This window comes from Passer montanus, unplaced genomic scaffold (genome assembly GCF_014805655.1).
Source record: "Passer montanus isolate IOZ18808 unplaced genomic scaffold, ASM1480565v1 scaffold50, whole genome shotgun sequence".
Taxonomy (NCBI): Eukaryota; Metazoa; Chordata; class Aves; order Passeriformes; family Passeridae; genus Passer; species Passer montanus.
This window is the reverse complement of record NW_024369930.1, coordinates 3,250,548-3,267,129: the sequence shown is the minus strand read 5'-3', so window position 1 is coordinate 3,267,129 and position 16,582 is coordinate 3,250,548. Positions and strand designations below refer to the sequence as shown.

At 36.7% G+C, this 16,582-nt stretch overlaps 1 protein-coding gene across 3 annotated transcripts in view; it reads right to left on the bottom strand.

Annotated features, from left to right (window-relative positions):
• The window catches only part of SEMA3C (semaphorin 3C), a 116,855-nt gene that overhangs the window by 29,216 nt on the left and 71,057 nt on the right, over nt 1-16,582 (bottom strand). For all 3 annotated transcript variants that reach the window (XM_039723750.1, XM_039723751.1, XM_039723752.1), the window contains 6 exons: nt 14,647-14,737; nt 10,753-10,872; nt 8,796-8,938; nt 6,693-6,807; nt 4,477-4,546; nt 1,674-1,818 (listed from right to left, as the gene is read on the bottom strand). In XM_039723750.1, coding sequence (XP_039579684.1) covers nt 1,674-1,818; nt 4,477-4,546; nt 6,693-6,807; nt 8,796-8,938; nt 10,753-10,872; nt 14,647-14,737 — 684 coding nt within the window. The remainder of the gene's footprint in view (nt 1-1,673; nt 1,819-4,476; nt 4,547-6,692; nt 6,808-8,795; nt 8,939-10,752; nt 10,873-14,646; nt 14,738-16,582) is intronic.

Sequence of the window (16,582 nt, the reverse complement as noted above, 5' to 3'; positions counted from 1 at the left end):
CTTTAGGCCCATCTGGAATACCTCAGAAGCCTCCATGAGGTGAACCATGAAAAACATGGCAGTGGTTGAGGAAACACATACAAACAAAACACTCTGAAGCATCAAGAAACTTTGAAATGTGAGTAATCACAAGAGTGTGAAACTTTCTTTTTAAATGGGTCTTTTTTTAAAGCCTCAGTGCACTCCTGAGATTAGAGCTGTATAATTAATTGCAAGGAAAGACTAATGCTAGCATTAGACCTTAGTGGAAGGTCAGGTATTGATTAGTTAATTCTAGAGATCTGGGAATGTAAAGACCTGACTCTTACAGCCAGCAACAACTGCACTAAAATGCCACGAAGAATTGTGTGAGCAGGCATACTATTCCATGTATGTGAGCTATTCCATGTATGAGAGAGAAAGAGAGAAAAAGAACAAGATTTTGCAGCATAAAGACAAATCAAACTGAAATAGTGGTGTGGTTAAAGGTTCTCACAGGGACTGGGAAAATGAAAATTTAATTTCCTGTGATGAATGAAAGAGCACCAAAGTGTTAATCTAAAAAAAATATAACTATATAATATAAATTATGATTCTCTGCATATTTATTTTGTTCTGATACTTGAGAAAATGTAAGACTTCATAGAAGTCAACACACACCCACACTACCATACTTCATTTAGCAAATATGAATTTAGAGACGATTCTAGAGAAAGTTCATACAGTCTTCATTAAAGCTTGAAATATCAGATGTTATATTTCTGCTAAATATAAATTTTTAAAAGTAAGTAAATAAATAAAGAAAAAAGTGCATTAACAGCAATTTGTATACGTCATGAAGTTGAAAAGTAAGAAAAATCAACAGTTTTGTTTAAAATATTTAATGAGATACTTTTACACAACTTGGAAACAGCTAGCTCTAATTGTGTACAGAATTTATTGGAAGATTACCCTTGATACACTGAAAGAAATTCCTGAAAGCAAGGCGTATAAAAAAACATTCTTACGAGGAAGACAATGGTGAACTGAATGGCAAGAAAATGCTTTTATTTCTAGGTCTTTCTTATAAGATTCAGAACCTGGCATGGTATGACTTAGTCATACCAAGTGACAAGTCCCAGAAACCTTGTTCTCTAAATCCCCTACTACATCTCCTAAGCATCTGAGTAGATGTGCAAGACTCTGGAGAACTAAAGAAAATTCATACAAACAAAAGACAGACTTACAGACATTTGTATCCAGGCTGTGGAACACACTAACAATGCTGTCTTTGCGGAAAATTCATACAAACAAAAGACAGACTTACAGACATTTGTATCCAGGCTGTGGAACACTCTAATGCTGTCTTTGCATGCTTGTTTATTTAGCTACATTTTGCTCAAATGTACCCACAAAATGGAAATGTGCATGCAAACGAGGGAACTATCACTTAATGAACTAATTCTTATTACATTTGAAACATAAAGAGAAAGAACAATTAACATTTTACATGACTTTTAATTCTTTCTAGAAAACTTCCAGACACTACTTGATTTGCAGTTGGATTTACAGGCAACTGAAAAGCAAATAAAATCGTCCTGAATTGTAACTGTCACAGCCACATACAGACTTTTCTCCTGGAATAAATAATATTTATTTATGCATTAAACAAAGACAAGCAGTTGGCAAGACTGAATAAACATCTTTGTACTTACGGTGCCAGGTCGTGGGTATGGAATTCTGCCCTGATATGGAATCAGCTGGTGGTTTGGGCCCTCCTTGTGTGCAAATGGTCCATTGAACACAGTCTGGATGTCAGACAGATGATACACACACACGGCTGAGCCTTTAAATATGGAGCTGGAAGACATGAGAAAGTTAGCATTGCAATCTACCAACTTTTTTACAGCTTTTCCATAATTTTGCATGGTCTAATGATGAAAGATACCTCTAACATAATATTTATTATTAAACGTTTTACAATTTATTGCTTTTATATGGATTTAAAACATTTTAAATCAACTAATCTAGCTGCCCAATATGCACCACTACTTCTTAAAACTTAGCACCTTTCTGAACAGTGAACTGAAAAAAGAGAGAACCAGGCATTACCCTACTGGTGCAATAAGAAGATTTCCTAATGCTAAATATAGAAGAAATATAATCTGGCTCCAGTTAAATCAATGGCAAAAATATTGCTGACTTCAGTGAGGCAGGAGTTTTATAAACTTTGTACCGCCAAGCTCAGCACAGGTTTCCAGAACTCCTACCAGTATATTAACCACAAGATCTCCATAAGCCTCTTAAAATACATGGCTAAAATATGAATCAAAACATCCAGAGCAATTACAATTGTTTGGATTATTATAATCAGTTTCCAGCTTTTTTTTTTGCAAAAAATGGGGACAAGATGTGGCTGTAAAGGAATTACTCCTATACAGTCCTCAAATCCACCCATAAAACTGGTATTATGAAGACCCAAGTTTGAAGGCTCCTGAGGGGAACCCATGGATTCACCTAAGAAAAGACCATGTTCTTCCCACTGCTCTAGATTCAGCCACAGGTCCAGGTAGCACAAGCCCTGAATGGTCTCCATCACCTCGTGATGATGAAGGGCACTAGGGGAAAAATTTCCAGACTGATATTAAGGCTGACTACAGTGATTAAACTCCCTCATTTTTCCTCTCGCTGCATGCAAGGTTTGTGGTATTTATTTTTAAAAAATGGAAACTCCAGACAGTCTGAAATGTGCCTAGTGTTAACTGCAGGATGAAGATAATCCAAGTAAGTGTTTTCAACTGAAGAAGAAAAAAACACTCCAGAAAAAATCCTGGAAACATTACACATAGTGTTTAAACAATAAAAGTGAAATCCATATTGCTCTTAGCTATATATGGATTAGCAGAATGAACCTTTTAGATGGATTATGATATTTGTGGAAATTTTACTAGGTATTAATAGATTTTGAGAAATGTATTTCCAGATGTTTTATTACAGATTTACAGCATATTATGACACTAAAATAATTTAGCTCAGTATTACTCAGTTTCCTTCTGCATGATTTAGATAAAAATACTAGTAGTTATTACTTCCTGTGATGTTTCTCTCTTGGTACTGTTATAAATTGAAGTCTCCAGAGATGAAGATACAGGAAGTATTAAGGAGTAAAAATCCTTATGGTTCTGTATTTAACTAGGTAACATATTCAACCTATAGTTGAACAAAAATAAAGCAAGAATAGACTAATGCATGTGTAAAAACTACAGTAGAGAGAGCAAATAGCTTGAGAGCCAGGAAAAAATGAAGGTTTCTCTTTTTTGTCACCTTATATATTGCTGTGATTCAAACCTTATTTTCACTGACAAGTACCAGGATTAGGCAGAAGTGTTTCCAGTTCAGTCATGTTGCATCCCCAACCTAATGATAAGTGTGTTTTTACTACTAAACATAAGCTCATCCTTTTCTCTTTTTGTGATGTAAGAATTATAGATAGCACCTAAGTTTACAACTTATGTAATGGGTTTTTCCCCAATTAAATATCATAGAATCATATTCCCCTCTCATATTTACACATTTGAGTAAGCAGACCCCTATATCCCAGTGAAAAAAGTTTTGTAGAAAAAAAAATCAGAAAGGATTTTTTTACTAAGAATTGCCATTAAAGGAATTATTAATAATAAATTACATAATTTTCTAATTTGATCAAATAAATGAAAATTAAAAAGAAATCCCTGAGAAGACTTCTTTGAACATAATAAATAACAGCTAAATAATAAAGGGTAGCATATCAGAAATCAGGGGGTAGTAATCAATTTTGCTCTGTGTTAACATTCTGCAGTGAGGACAAGAGGAAAAATAAAAAAGATAAAGGTAGAGGTGAAAGCATCTGTTGGTCCACCTGTCAGTCTATATTTGTGGAGAGTTTCAGCATAGTGAGCCATATCTAGTGCTTCCACCACCTTAAGAGCTCAGTAAATGCTTTCTAAACCAGACAGTAAGTGAATTCAACTGACTGGAAACAGGGAGCTGCAAGGAGGTGACCAAATGCCACGCAGGCTTGTCCTTCTGTAGCCAACTGAAGGCAATATGTTTATCTGCCATCTCTGTGATCATCAGCCAGCTGAGATGCTGGAAATGATTTGTATGAATTCATGGAAGATATCCTGGTTAGATCGTTCAGGGTGCTGGATGTTCTTCAGGAGGTGTTAAGTACTCTCAGATGCCACATGAGTTCACTGCATTGAAGTCATTTAGCTTTCCACTGCTGAGCAGTGACAAGTGGCCCTCCACGGAAATGTTTTCCCAGTAGCAGCTGAAAGTATGTCAGGAAGCAGTTTGCTCTGAGAAGCACAGCTCTGACATGGATACCAACAGCAAGGATACTGAGACTCCTGCATGCACACCATGGGCACAGCATACGAAATTGCCCAGCACAGCCTCATCCACAAAACACCAGTTTCAGTTTTCATACAGAAAATTTGGCAGTTCAGGCAATTTTTTGCAAATCTCCATGTTTACCTTGATGTTGTAAAAATTCCATACACGAGTGTTGTTCTGGGGTTATCGGTCTCTAGAAGAAACACATCCTCTGTAAGAAAGAGAAAGAAAAACATTTTGAATAGTAAGAAAAACTTTATTTTCCAGTTTAATTGATGATTTTATTCCTTCTAAACTCAACAGTAGTTTTATCACAGACTTGAATGGGAAAAAGGGGACTTAACCACGTGAAAAGATAATATATTCATAAATCTAGCATTTGAACATTCAGAAGCAAATTTGGAAATTAACTCCACGTCCTCTAGCCTTATGGAGACAGAAGGCAAAGATTTGCAAATACATTCAGGATTTATGTCACACATTTTTCTCAGCTGTATCTTGTTTCAGCAGGTTGTTAAGCAGTAGGAAAACATTAAAGTTACAGTAGGTTAAAGACAAAGAGTTCCCATAGATGGATGTAATCAAAACCAGGGAAATTAGGTGTTTTATTGTCCAGAATGCACTGGAGTGCCCTCACTAGAGCATTTTCAACATGACATGAATGTCAGACAGCTTTGCAGTAAAGACTGTGAGAGATGTAGAACTCCTGCCTCCTGTTGTGTAGGGATCTATTGACTGCACTGTGCAAAACTGAACCTACTCACTGAAATGAATTTACCCACTATTACCTCTGATCTGCTGATATTTTTTACACTTCAGTGAAAACTACTTTAATCTCTGACAGTATCTCCTTACAAATGTTTTTAATAACTATAATCATGCTACCACTTAAACTTAATTTACAACTCAAAAAAGACTGAACTGTGTGAGCTTTTTATCACAGAATATGTTCTTTAGCTTTCCATTAATTTATGTGGCTCTTTCATTTAACCTGCTGAATTTTTTAAATATTCTTTTCAATATGTCAAAAGCAAAAGACTTCACCATGCAGAACTGGAAGTGTTATATTCTCCTGAATTATACATGAACACAGAAGCATGTGTTTGCTTTCTCCCCGTTTTCTGAATTTCCAGCTGTGACTGTATTCTTCCTCTTTGCTAGGGAATTGTGCTGGGAAGCCATGCTGAGAGCATTGTCTCCTATTCACCATGGCCCTACATATCGTCATACAAGAAACTAAAAACAATTATCCTACTGCTTTGTTGAAGAGGAGGGGGTTGGTAAATCACAGTTCTGAAAGATGAGCTGCTGTGGCAGTGCTGAGGCACTGCAAACTTCAGAAAATCAATCCTCCAAGCACCTTGCACATTCCAAGCTAGAGGAAGTTAGGATCTGTTCCTTGGCCCAATCAGGTTCCACTGAAACCTTGAACTAAAGCAAGTGCACCAAATAGTTGTAAACATATAAGCCCAAAAAGACTCCAAACCTCATTTGCCATGGTGGGAATCAGGAATAGTAATCAAGAAAAGAAAGAGAGAATAAAATGGAGAGAAGATCAGAACCAGAGACACACTCAGTGCAGGGCACATTAGCTGCTTATAATATTTATATTTATAGTAAAGCACATACCAAATCTTCAAGTACATGAATTTAGAACTATCATTTTGTTCATTTCAGCTACAGAAAACATAGAATTTGAAACTTTCTGGTAATGTTGTTTGGCATGTAGGTATCAAGCTGGGCATTTTTAATTCCTTCATGAAAAGAAACTTCTTGTGATTGCTGTATAGATTGTGCATTAAATATTTACAGTATTTCACATCTTGAAATAAAAATTTACATGACTGAATGATTCCTGAAAAATAATATTTATGGATAGTGCTATTGCTGGTGCCACTAACAGGATTTATTAGCATTATCTTGAATTACCAAATTGAGGACTCTACCCCGTGATGAAAAAATAGAAAAAATGCATTATGGAAAAGCTGTATGTTACATAGTGCTATAAGAAACAGTTTCAAAGGGATGTTAAAAACCCTCTATTGTAATCCAAGATAGTAGCAAAACAGTAAGAAAGTCACTTAGATGTTTCCTTCCAAGTATTAGTTCTTTACATCCATTATTGGTTTACATAGTCAAGATTAATTACCTTAATTACCTTATAATTATGCAGAGAGACTTAAGAAGAATTTATTGGTTTTGCTGTCATAAAACTGCAAGGGGAATTTTGTCATGGACTTCTAGTGCTATGATATCACTGTTAACAACTTGACTAAGAAACTAAATGAAAATCAGTCATTAAATATGCACAAGGCATAGCATTTAGATGAAATGGTAAGGAATGTTTTTTGTGATACCTAATTCATCGAAGTACGTTTCTGTTCCATCTTCATCCATTACTGAGCACACAAGTCTTGCTTTCAAAAATGTTGTCCACTTGTTCACGAGACTGCGCTGACCACCTGTGTCATTCTGGAAAGGAATATTATTTTCAGAAAAGGAGAAATAAAACACAGATAACATTTTACTGGGTTTTCTCACATTTTTCTCAGGATAATTCATTATCTAGATAATTATCTGGTAAATTTAATATTACAAATCGATAGGCCTAAGCCAAATCCCCTCATCTAAGCATTCTATATGCACAACAAACCAAGAACTAGTTTTCTGAGTGGACTTTCTCTGCTGGGCTAGCAGAGTTGGAGGGTTGGGCAGAAGATTTTGTGCATCAGCAGTGTATACTGTTATGACTGGAAGTGACTGTGGAGCTCTGCATCACTCATTGACCCCCAGGATAAAGTCCATGCTATCTCTAAAAGGTCTCATGGTTCTATGGAGGGATGTTTCTTCTAGTCCTGAGAGCAGCATAGCTGCACCTGACCCAGTAAGCCACACCAGCACATGAGGTGATGATGTTAAAGAGTATTCAGAAATGATGGCTAGTGTGGATTAAGCTAGTTATGCACTGTTGCAAGTCCTGCTAGCTTGGGCAAGAGATGGCTTGGTCACAGCTCACTCATGGATCTTTCCAATTTTCCATGGTTCAGGGTGGGAACTGTAACTGCCAAACCAGGTGATGCAGCCCTGAGGTGACAGATCCTGACCAACTGTGCTGGTAAATGCCTTGTGTCCTCCAAACTACATAACATGATGTCACCCAAGGAAAGAGAAAAACCAAAATGTAGAAGCTACTGAAATGGGGTTTCAATGAAGTGCTGTGCATGTTTCACTGATGCTGTTGGAGTTGGTAATACAACATTTTGGGTGACTTATAAGGAGTCTTTTCAGGGGGTAATATATGTTGCCAGTCTTTAAGGTGTTAATACATGAATATGATGATATTGTATGTATACAAGTATAAAAATATGACTGGCTCAAATTTATTTTAATTCACCTTGGGATTCTGCCACTGGCTTCAGTGTTAAGTCTAAAAAGGCTTAGGCCCTTCAAAATAATTTGGGCTTCATCATAACAGTAACAAATTTAATACAGCTGTAATTGTGTGAATTGTCTTCTTGCAAAACACCCAAATTGCCTTCAGGCACTCTCACTAAAATACAGAGAATGGAGATTATAAAAGAGATCACATGCCTCAGCATATTGCCAGTGAAGGACAAACACCTTCAAGCCCAGGCACAACAACATCACAAAGCATCAAATACCATAGAAAACACAACTGAAAGACAGGGAATATATAAACACTCACAATGAACTTCCTGAAGCCTTCCAAAAGAAGGAATGAATAGGCTACCAGCAATTGTGCATTTATAATTCTTGTCTCATTAAAAAAAAAATTGATTTCACCAGAGATATTAATAGCAGGTTCAATCATTTTTTCATCTACAGTTGATTAGAGATACAAAAAAACTGAAACAGAGACAATGAGAAGTGCTGTGAAAAAGAATTAATTATTCCCCAGGAATAGCCACTGAATTTAAATTTCCTGTGCACACTTTTAAAGTTAGGCTCACACATGCATCAATGCAAGCAAGTAGACAAAACAGATGCCATAAAAATGAAAACAGCATTTTAAAGTTAAATCCACCAATTTAAAAGCTTGCTATTTCTGATGTGCTTTAACTATTTTGAGTGTGTATGTGTGAAAGCCTTCACTGCCTAAAGTTCATTTTTATTAAGAAAACAATGTCTTATTGTGTGTCTTATTTGTGCTAGGGACAGCAAGGTTGAAAACTCAACACTGGAAACTATTCTGACTCAGTCAGAGAAATACATAAATCCCTGAACCTCTACATTTTCACAGTCTTACACGTATAGTCAGATACATATAACCTGTACAGACCCTAGCTGCGAGCTCAGTAACTGCTCTTCTTAATGATGAATGGTGACACAGAAACAGGAAATTCTGTCAAATCAAAGGCTTTTCAAACATTTAGTATTTTAGATTATCATGTCACACTAGCAGCTTATCCCAGCAACCTAGTAAACAAAATAGTTCTTACAGGGCATACTCTTGCAATCATTGAATGAATTTGCTTTGTGCTGCCGCTGTTGTCTGTGAGTCTTTCTTTGAAGAAGAAGTAGATTTTGGCATCATTGGGGTCAGTGCCATCTGGGATAACATGAGCATCCACAAAAATAGGCTCTGAAATGAAGAAGTTTACCAAAAGGATGAAACCAAAACATGTATCAGTATAAGCAACAAATGATTTGACATTTACTGACTGCTTCAAGGAAGTGCTGAATACACCAAATATCAGCAGGTAAATGGCTCCACGCTGCCAGCCATATGTGCTTGCATCCTCAAATTTTATTTCACGTCCTCAAACTTTATTTCACAGCTCCTCACAAGAGGAGCAGTCCAGAAACAATGGTATTAGATTACTGCAGAGACTCAAGGACTTCAAGGAAGAAGGAAGAATCAGTGTGTTATCTGGGGCACCTAAGGAAAGTCTCATTGATACAAAACATAAAAGTAAGCTGGAAGAGTTTAAGAATATAACAAATAAGGTTCACAGATAAGAGAGGAAAACAATTTGTATAACCCAGAAAAGGAAAGGAGAGTAGGCAAATGCTTGAGCAGCATTTGACTTCATATCAGAGGCTGGTAAACATAATCAAATGCACATGCCAAACACTACAAAGGAGAATAGGGAGAGAACAAAATAATTTATAACTTTAACAGCAAACAAATAATGGACAACCAGGAGCCCTCAGAATACCCCTTTTGACTGAAGAAGTGGCCCTTCTCCCTGCACGAAGGCTGTGTCTTTTCAATGATCATGCAAGATTGCTTGTTAAGTGCAGTATAAAGGTTGAAACAATCTGATACAAAGGTTGAATGTCTGACAGAAAACTCAATTTGAACTGCAGTATTTTTCTGTTCACATAAGTCTATTCTCAATTAATACAACAAAAGTCATGACTCTGGCTCTAAAAGAACATAGAGATAAATTGCACCTGTTTTGAACAGGTAGATTTTCCAGAAATTAGGCATTTTTAAATTTTCTTTTTCTCTAATTCATTTGAGGATGCACATGTTAGGGTGCACAGGTAAATGTAAGAATGTATAACAAACAAAAAAGAAAAATTTAGAGAGCAGACGTAGTTTCCCTTTCATAGTGAAATGAATTTGTGAATGAAATCTTGCGATTTCATTGTAGTCACAGCCAGACAGGAATAATAAGTCACCATAAAAAATATTAAGACAAAACCACAGTAACTTCAACACACCTAAAGGTTTTTTAAAACTGTAACTGCTGCATTAGTTGCTCTATAATCTTTCACAGCTACCTCTGCTCAGAGGGTTGACTACCATTTTAATTTACATTGGTTTCATTGGAAGGAGTCTTCTTACCAGTAAAGACAGGGAGAATTATCACAGTGATGTCAGTGACTCAAAGAGTTATTTGATTCCACTCAGAAATGAGTTTTTCTGCTGTGTTTAGATAACCAATTTCTCACCACTGAAATAAGTGGCAATGATCCTCACTGACTTTTCTGATAGTGAGACACTCTTCTGCACACATTTTGAATGCAAGTGGTGGTGAATCTTCTGTGCAGATTGGTCACCTTTAATTAACTGAAGCTGGTGGCTTGGAATCAAACACTGATTTAAGGCAATATCTGATTCATCAGAGGTGAAGGCACTTTTCTAGAAATCAGACTGTCTCCAATTGCCATAGGAAAGGTTTTCATACACTTGCCCTCAAAGAGCTTGGTACAGCTTTTATGTAAAAAAGGCCCTCAGGTAGGGTGGCCTAGGTATTTGGTTCATGCAGAGATCCCTCTACATCTGTGCATTGTCTATAATTTGTATTTACACATTTCTTCATGGTTCAGCTTCATAAATTAAATTCAGAGGCAAGCTCTTTAAAAGATAAGGTCTTTGTTTTAAGCAAAGGAAATCAGAATCTCTGTGACACGCAATAAAACTCTGGTAAATTAGAGGCATCTCACCACTCAGCCACTTGGAATTGTGCTGGTCAGTCCTCACTGCATTCCTCCTGGTCAGACTGCGAAAAATGGCCGCATCCGTCCCCATGAAATCAATATACATTCCTGAAAAAAGCTCTTCATCTGGAAAGAATTGAAATATAGGGAGAATTGTTATGGCTTTTGGGAAAAAAAAAGAAGTTTATTTTAAATTCATCAGCTCTATTTACACAGTGGTCTATACAGATAAATAGTGGGTCATGGGAACGAGGTTTTCTCTGATTTACAAAGACTCAAACTAGAATGCATGAAAGTAATCAGATTTTTCTTAGAGACTTTATGGAACTGTACCATTAAATGCCACAGCAGAGCTGCATACAGGGGAAACCATTCTTGATAGGAAGTTTAGTTGCCCCATTTGCAGCTAAGGACCACTGGAGAATAAGGCTAGTGTTATGAAAAAGTAACACATTCAATATTTAAACATGCACTTAGAAGAATTTTTTTTTTTTACGAAAGTGGTTGAAGTGACTGGGTTGAATTTATTGCTGCTGTAAACTGGCACAACATCTATTGCAGTCAGTGGATCAGTGCCAATTTTTACCAGCAGCATTGTTATGGCTGCCCCAGGCAGCCTCAAGCTGACTTCAGTATTACAGAAGCCAGACAATCATATCATTAAACTTTACTCAGAGTAATATGGAGCAACAGTTGTCTCCTGTTGTGTACTTGGTTCTAAGTAGAAGATCATTATGCTTGAGCAGAATGAGACATGCAACTCCTACATTAAGAGAACTATGAGCTTCTGCTCCCTGTGCAGGGCTTAAAACTCAGCCCATCAGTCAGGGTGCCTATCTGTGTTTGTTTCAGTCTCTGTCTGTGTGCATAAACATATGTATATACAATTACAATTATAATTACATATACTATCATTTTCTACTCTGTGAATAACCAAGCAATTTCCACTGACTAATGACAATGAAACCCCAGAGTAGAAAACAGTAGCTAAAATAAACTCTAACTCTCAGAGTGGGAGTGGTGGCTGAATACATTCCAGTACAGCTGGGTCCCTTGATTGATGTTTTTGTCTCTACTCCTGGACGACCCATACAGTGTGGTCAAGCTGGCAAGAGTCACAGGCTCAGAAATACTTGAGTCTATTTTCATGCTCTGTGTGTATGTGTGTGTGTTCATAATCAGCATGGAAGCCTATTGAGAAGCTCATGTGAGGATCAGAACTCTGGGGACTTTGCTTTTCTGCTGCTAACTGGAGCCTGAACTGAACCCTGGCAGGGCATCCAGCAGCCACTCTTCTGCTCTCACCTCTCCCCATGATGACAAGATTCTTAGACAGGGGATTTAAGCAATGCATTTGCTGCATGTTGCTGAAACATTTACTTCTAGAGCAGGTATTGACAGAACGATGTTAGATCTGGACAAATTCATAAATTATTTGGTACATTCACCTCCTTGCCACAATTCATCATCAGAACTTTATTCTTACTATGAAAGAAAGAGAGATCAGGTTTTTGGTTCTCACTAAATGTTATGTACAGTCCTGTGCATATACACATACACATGCAGTTCAGCAACAGTACTACACTATGTAATTTTAATCCTATTATATATCAACAGTATTACTTATGTCTTAAGCATTCCTAGTGTTTGTTTGCTAATCATGTATCAGGGGAGATCCATCAGTTCCACTTCCTTCTGGTAAAATCCTTAAATTCCACACAGTATTTGGTCTGCACAACACAATGAGTTCACTCTACTTCACTTTGTTACTGGGGGGAATTACTGAATTGATGAGGTATGAGATATTTTCTAAATATCTCATAGTTGTGGTAGGGAGAAAGACATGCATCCTGCACACTAGTACTGCCAAGCTGCTTCAAAGCACTTTTTTTATTGCTTTGATGCAAATGCATCTCTGTGCAATGGCAAACTGTACAAAGTTCAAATTTATTTTTATAGCACCACTTTGTTCTGAAGAGTGAATCAGCTTTCCTGCTGTATTCTAGGCCGGTGATGCCCAAAATGGTCAAGAAATTGCATCTATATTTAAAAATGGTTATTTTATTCTGGAAGAGTTAGTTGGTTTGGTGGCATTTACTGTCTTCTGAAGGAAAGGGAGGGAATTCCTCATGCAGAAAGCTAAAAGGTGAGTCTAGTAAATCGGCTCAGTCCCCTCACTACAACATGGCTGAGACTTAGAAAATGTTCATGTTTCTATCATGGATACTAAGGCCAAATTCACTAGAGGTTAAGCCTTTGGAAGTGACTGGACTCTGCAACACAAAGTATAAAACTCAAACTAGCGACTCTTTTTAAAAGGAATTTGACCTTCATGGAATAATTTAAACTTTGTAGATGAACTGTGCTATGAAAGATAAGTCAGACTCTAGGGAAGGTCTCCTTGGTGACACAACAGAGACCAAGGAAGATAACAAAAAATCTATTAAGATGAACAAAGCTTCCACAGATCTACTGTAGGAAAAAATCAGCTTACTGTACAAACAGTAATTCAATTCAAATACAAACAATAATTGCTCTTTAATGTTGCTACATGAAATCCAGAAAGAACAAGGAAAGGAAACAGTCACTTCACTTAATAATACCAGAATGGCAATGAGTAGCAGTGGACTTATCTATCACTGACTTTGAACAAACATCTTCTTTACACAGTGAGTGCCTGTAAACACTGTTCCTAGATCACTGTTGAGATAAAGATGTAAGTGAAGCCAAGGTTCAGACAGATGTCTAAGTAGCATTTACCTGTTCTCCAAAGGTGTTCAATTCACATCTCTGTGAATAGATATACTTATCCTTTGTACTAAATATATATGCAATGTGGAATCAAAAAAAGAAAAAAACCCCAATTTATATTTTGAACAGGCCATGTAGGACAGTCTGTATTACACTTTCCTTAAGATCTACAAGACTTTAAAGGAAGTATCTCACACAATATGTAATTGATGTAATTGATTTCAGAGGAAGCTGAATGGCAGAAACACAGCACATTGTTCCCTGGTAAACTTTGGGTGAAATACAGAGTACATGTGTGCAATAAGTTTTATTTACTAAGAAAGTCCCAAAAATCTGTGCAACAGTTACCTTCATAGCCAAAAATACAGCAAGGAGCAGACACATGTTGAAAAATCAGGGCTTTGGCACTAGAAGTGTGTGAACATAATGTAAATGCGAAAGGTCAGGTTACACTGAGTATGTATTTCCAGCTCTTCCTGGTTGAAAAAATGAAAAGTATCTTTTACAGATGACTTAGGCTGCACAGAGTGTATTCCCCCTTTGAGTTTTCTCGTAGGTGTGCAACAAGCACAGCAGAAACCTTTTATTGTTTCACATTGTGTCCTTTCAGATTCAAGAAAATGACAAAATTTTTTGGGTATAAAGCCAATTGAAGAATGAAGAGTTTTACAATAGTTGGTGGGCTCTACAGCAGCGATGACAACAGAAATGAAATTCAAAGCATCTGAAGTCTTCAGGCTTTATTTCCCTGGCTACTCTGAGATATTACAAATAATTAAATACGACACAAGTGCTGTATAGGATGAACAAGGTCAGAAACCATTCAAATATAAATGCCAGACAGGGTAATGTAAAGCTGAAACTATTCATGAGAAAAATGTATAATCTGGAAAAGGGAGAACCTTTTGTTTCCTGTGTCTCTCTCCCCCTTTCAATAACTTATACTTGCATTTCATTTGTTCACCCACCTTAAACTCCACACAAGCCTTGAAACATGGATGGACCAATCCTTGTGCCCATCAGCCAGACAAAGGTACTGCTCCTGGGAGGCTGAATTCTGTGTCCAGCTCCCTTGGGATATTCCATCAACCCACCCTCCACATGACCAGATGGGTTTGGACCCCAGCAGCCTGGAGTATCTTTACTTACTGATCATAACAGACACCGTGTTCACGTTAGGGTTGAAAGAACAGCGTCCCTTTCCTGACTCACACTTGGAGTCGATCTTGAAGATTTGTTCCTGCAAAGCAGATTTGTGTGTCACTTCTCATGTCAGAAACCATTACACCTAAACCAGTTTTTATGCCTGGCTTTTATGCCTGGCTCTTCACAGCATTAGCAATGCTCTGTTAACAGTGCTTCATTGGGCATTTTTACTGTACTATTGGTAGTTTAAGACTTCTATTCAGAATTCCATCATCTTGTTAGATAACACTGACATACAGTTATTATCAAGACTTGCTATAAATTCAAGACACTGAATCAAAAAAAAATGTTCCCTCTGTCTCTGTTAAGGATAGGTTGACTGATCTCTGCAATAATATCTGTGGAGATTGCTTCTGTGGTTTTGAAGTTATTTATAATTTATTTTCTGAATATACTGGTGTACTTATAACTGTCTAGGACATTATAATAAAGCTACTAGAACAATAATACATATAAAATAAAAATCTCTTATGACAACTGTCATTAGATTATAGCATAAATCATTTGGTTGTTACTGAGTTATTAGACCTCCAAAAACCCCCCAAATGACACTTATTTTCTTCAATGCCATCTCTTGGATTACATGTAGAGCTCCAAATCCACAGTGATAGATGATTTATCTACACCCCTTACTGTGGCCTGAAATGTCCTGATTTTTTTTTTTTTTTTAAGAAAACATGGTACAAGGATTTGTTTCTATGTTATGTACTTTATGAACAGGAAATACATTTAGCAGAGTAGAAGCAATTTGGACTACAGCTTAAAATACAAACAATCTGAATATCTTTAAAAATCTGCCCATTTTGGTGCAACTCTTCACTTCTTGGTTCCCAGCAATACTAGCAGTGTGCTCAGAAAGAAATTACTCAGGCCCAAGCTCATTCCTTAAATACTGCAGTCAGTAATGGCAGATATAAGCTGACCCAACACACACTGAGTCCCCACACTGTATACCAAACAGCTTGTTCTTAGGCTCCTACAACAAACTTCCAATCTTCAATAAAATGGCCAAAATATACAATTGCAAAAAAAAAAAAAAAAAAACCAAACCAAAACAAACAAAAAAAATCCAAAAAACAACAATAAATAACCACACTTAAACATATCAAAAGAAAAACGTAGTTGACAAAAATTCCAAAGAAAGGCTTCTATGAGGTAGATGCCAACAATTAGTAATTTGAGAAAGGACAGCAACTCTGTATTCCCTTTAACAGTTAATGTAAATCACAGGAGAGTGGGGATGCCACACAAGTCCCCAGGCAGCCATTTGGCACCAGAGAATTGAAGATTACACCAAGTTCAAATGCACAGCTGCAGCAGGAAGTTTTCATATGATTGTTCCCTCTCTTTCCCCCTTCTTCTGTTTTCCCTAATTTAATCTCAGAGATCTTATCTATTGTTCCAGTAATAAGCTCTCTAAACATTGTTAAAATATAAGCATGTAGTTTCTAATATGATCTTGGGTGGTTTCTTTGTTGTTTTTTTTTCACTTCTAGATTATATGCAGCTTGAGTCTAATCCATGTTTACTATATTAAACCACTGTTTACCAATTCAAAATGCCCATTACTCCTCTACTAAACTAGCTCCAGGATTACACCTGATTTTCATATATATTAAACTACTATTTAGTCTATAATTATTTCACATAGGTATTACACTTCCTTCTGTTTGCATTTACTTTGACATTAGAATATATTTTGGGTGACTAAGGGAGTAATTACCAAACACCAAAGTATTAAGTGTGCCAAAGAAGAAAATTAATTGTTTTATAACCTCTGTTTCAGGGAAAAGGGCAAAATTTTGCCTCATCAATGAGGCAAAACCCCCATTTTTTTGTGAGCTTATGTGAGATCCTGGAAACAGAACAGCTAAACAGG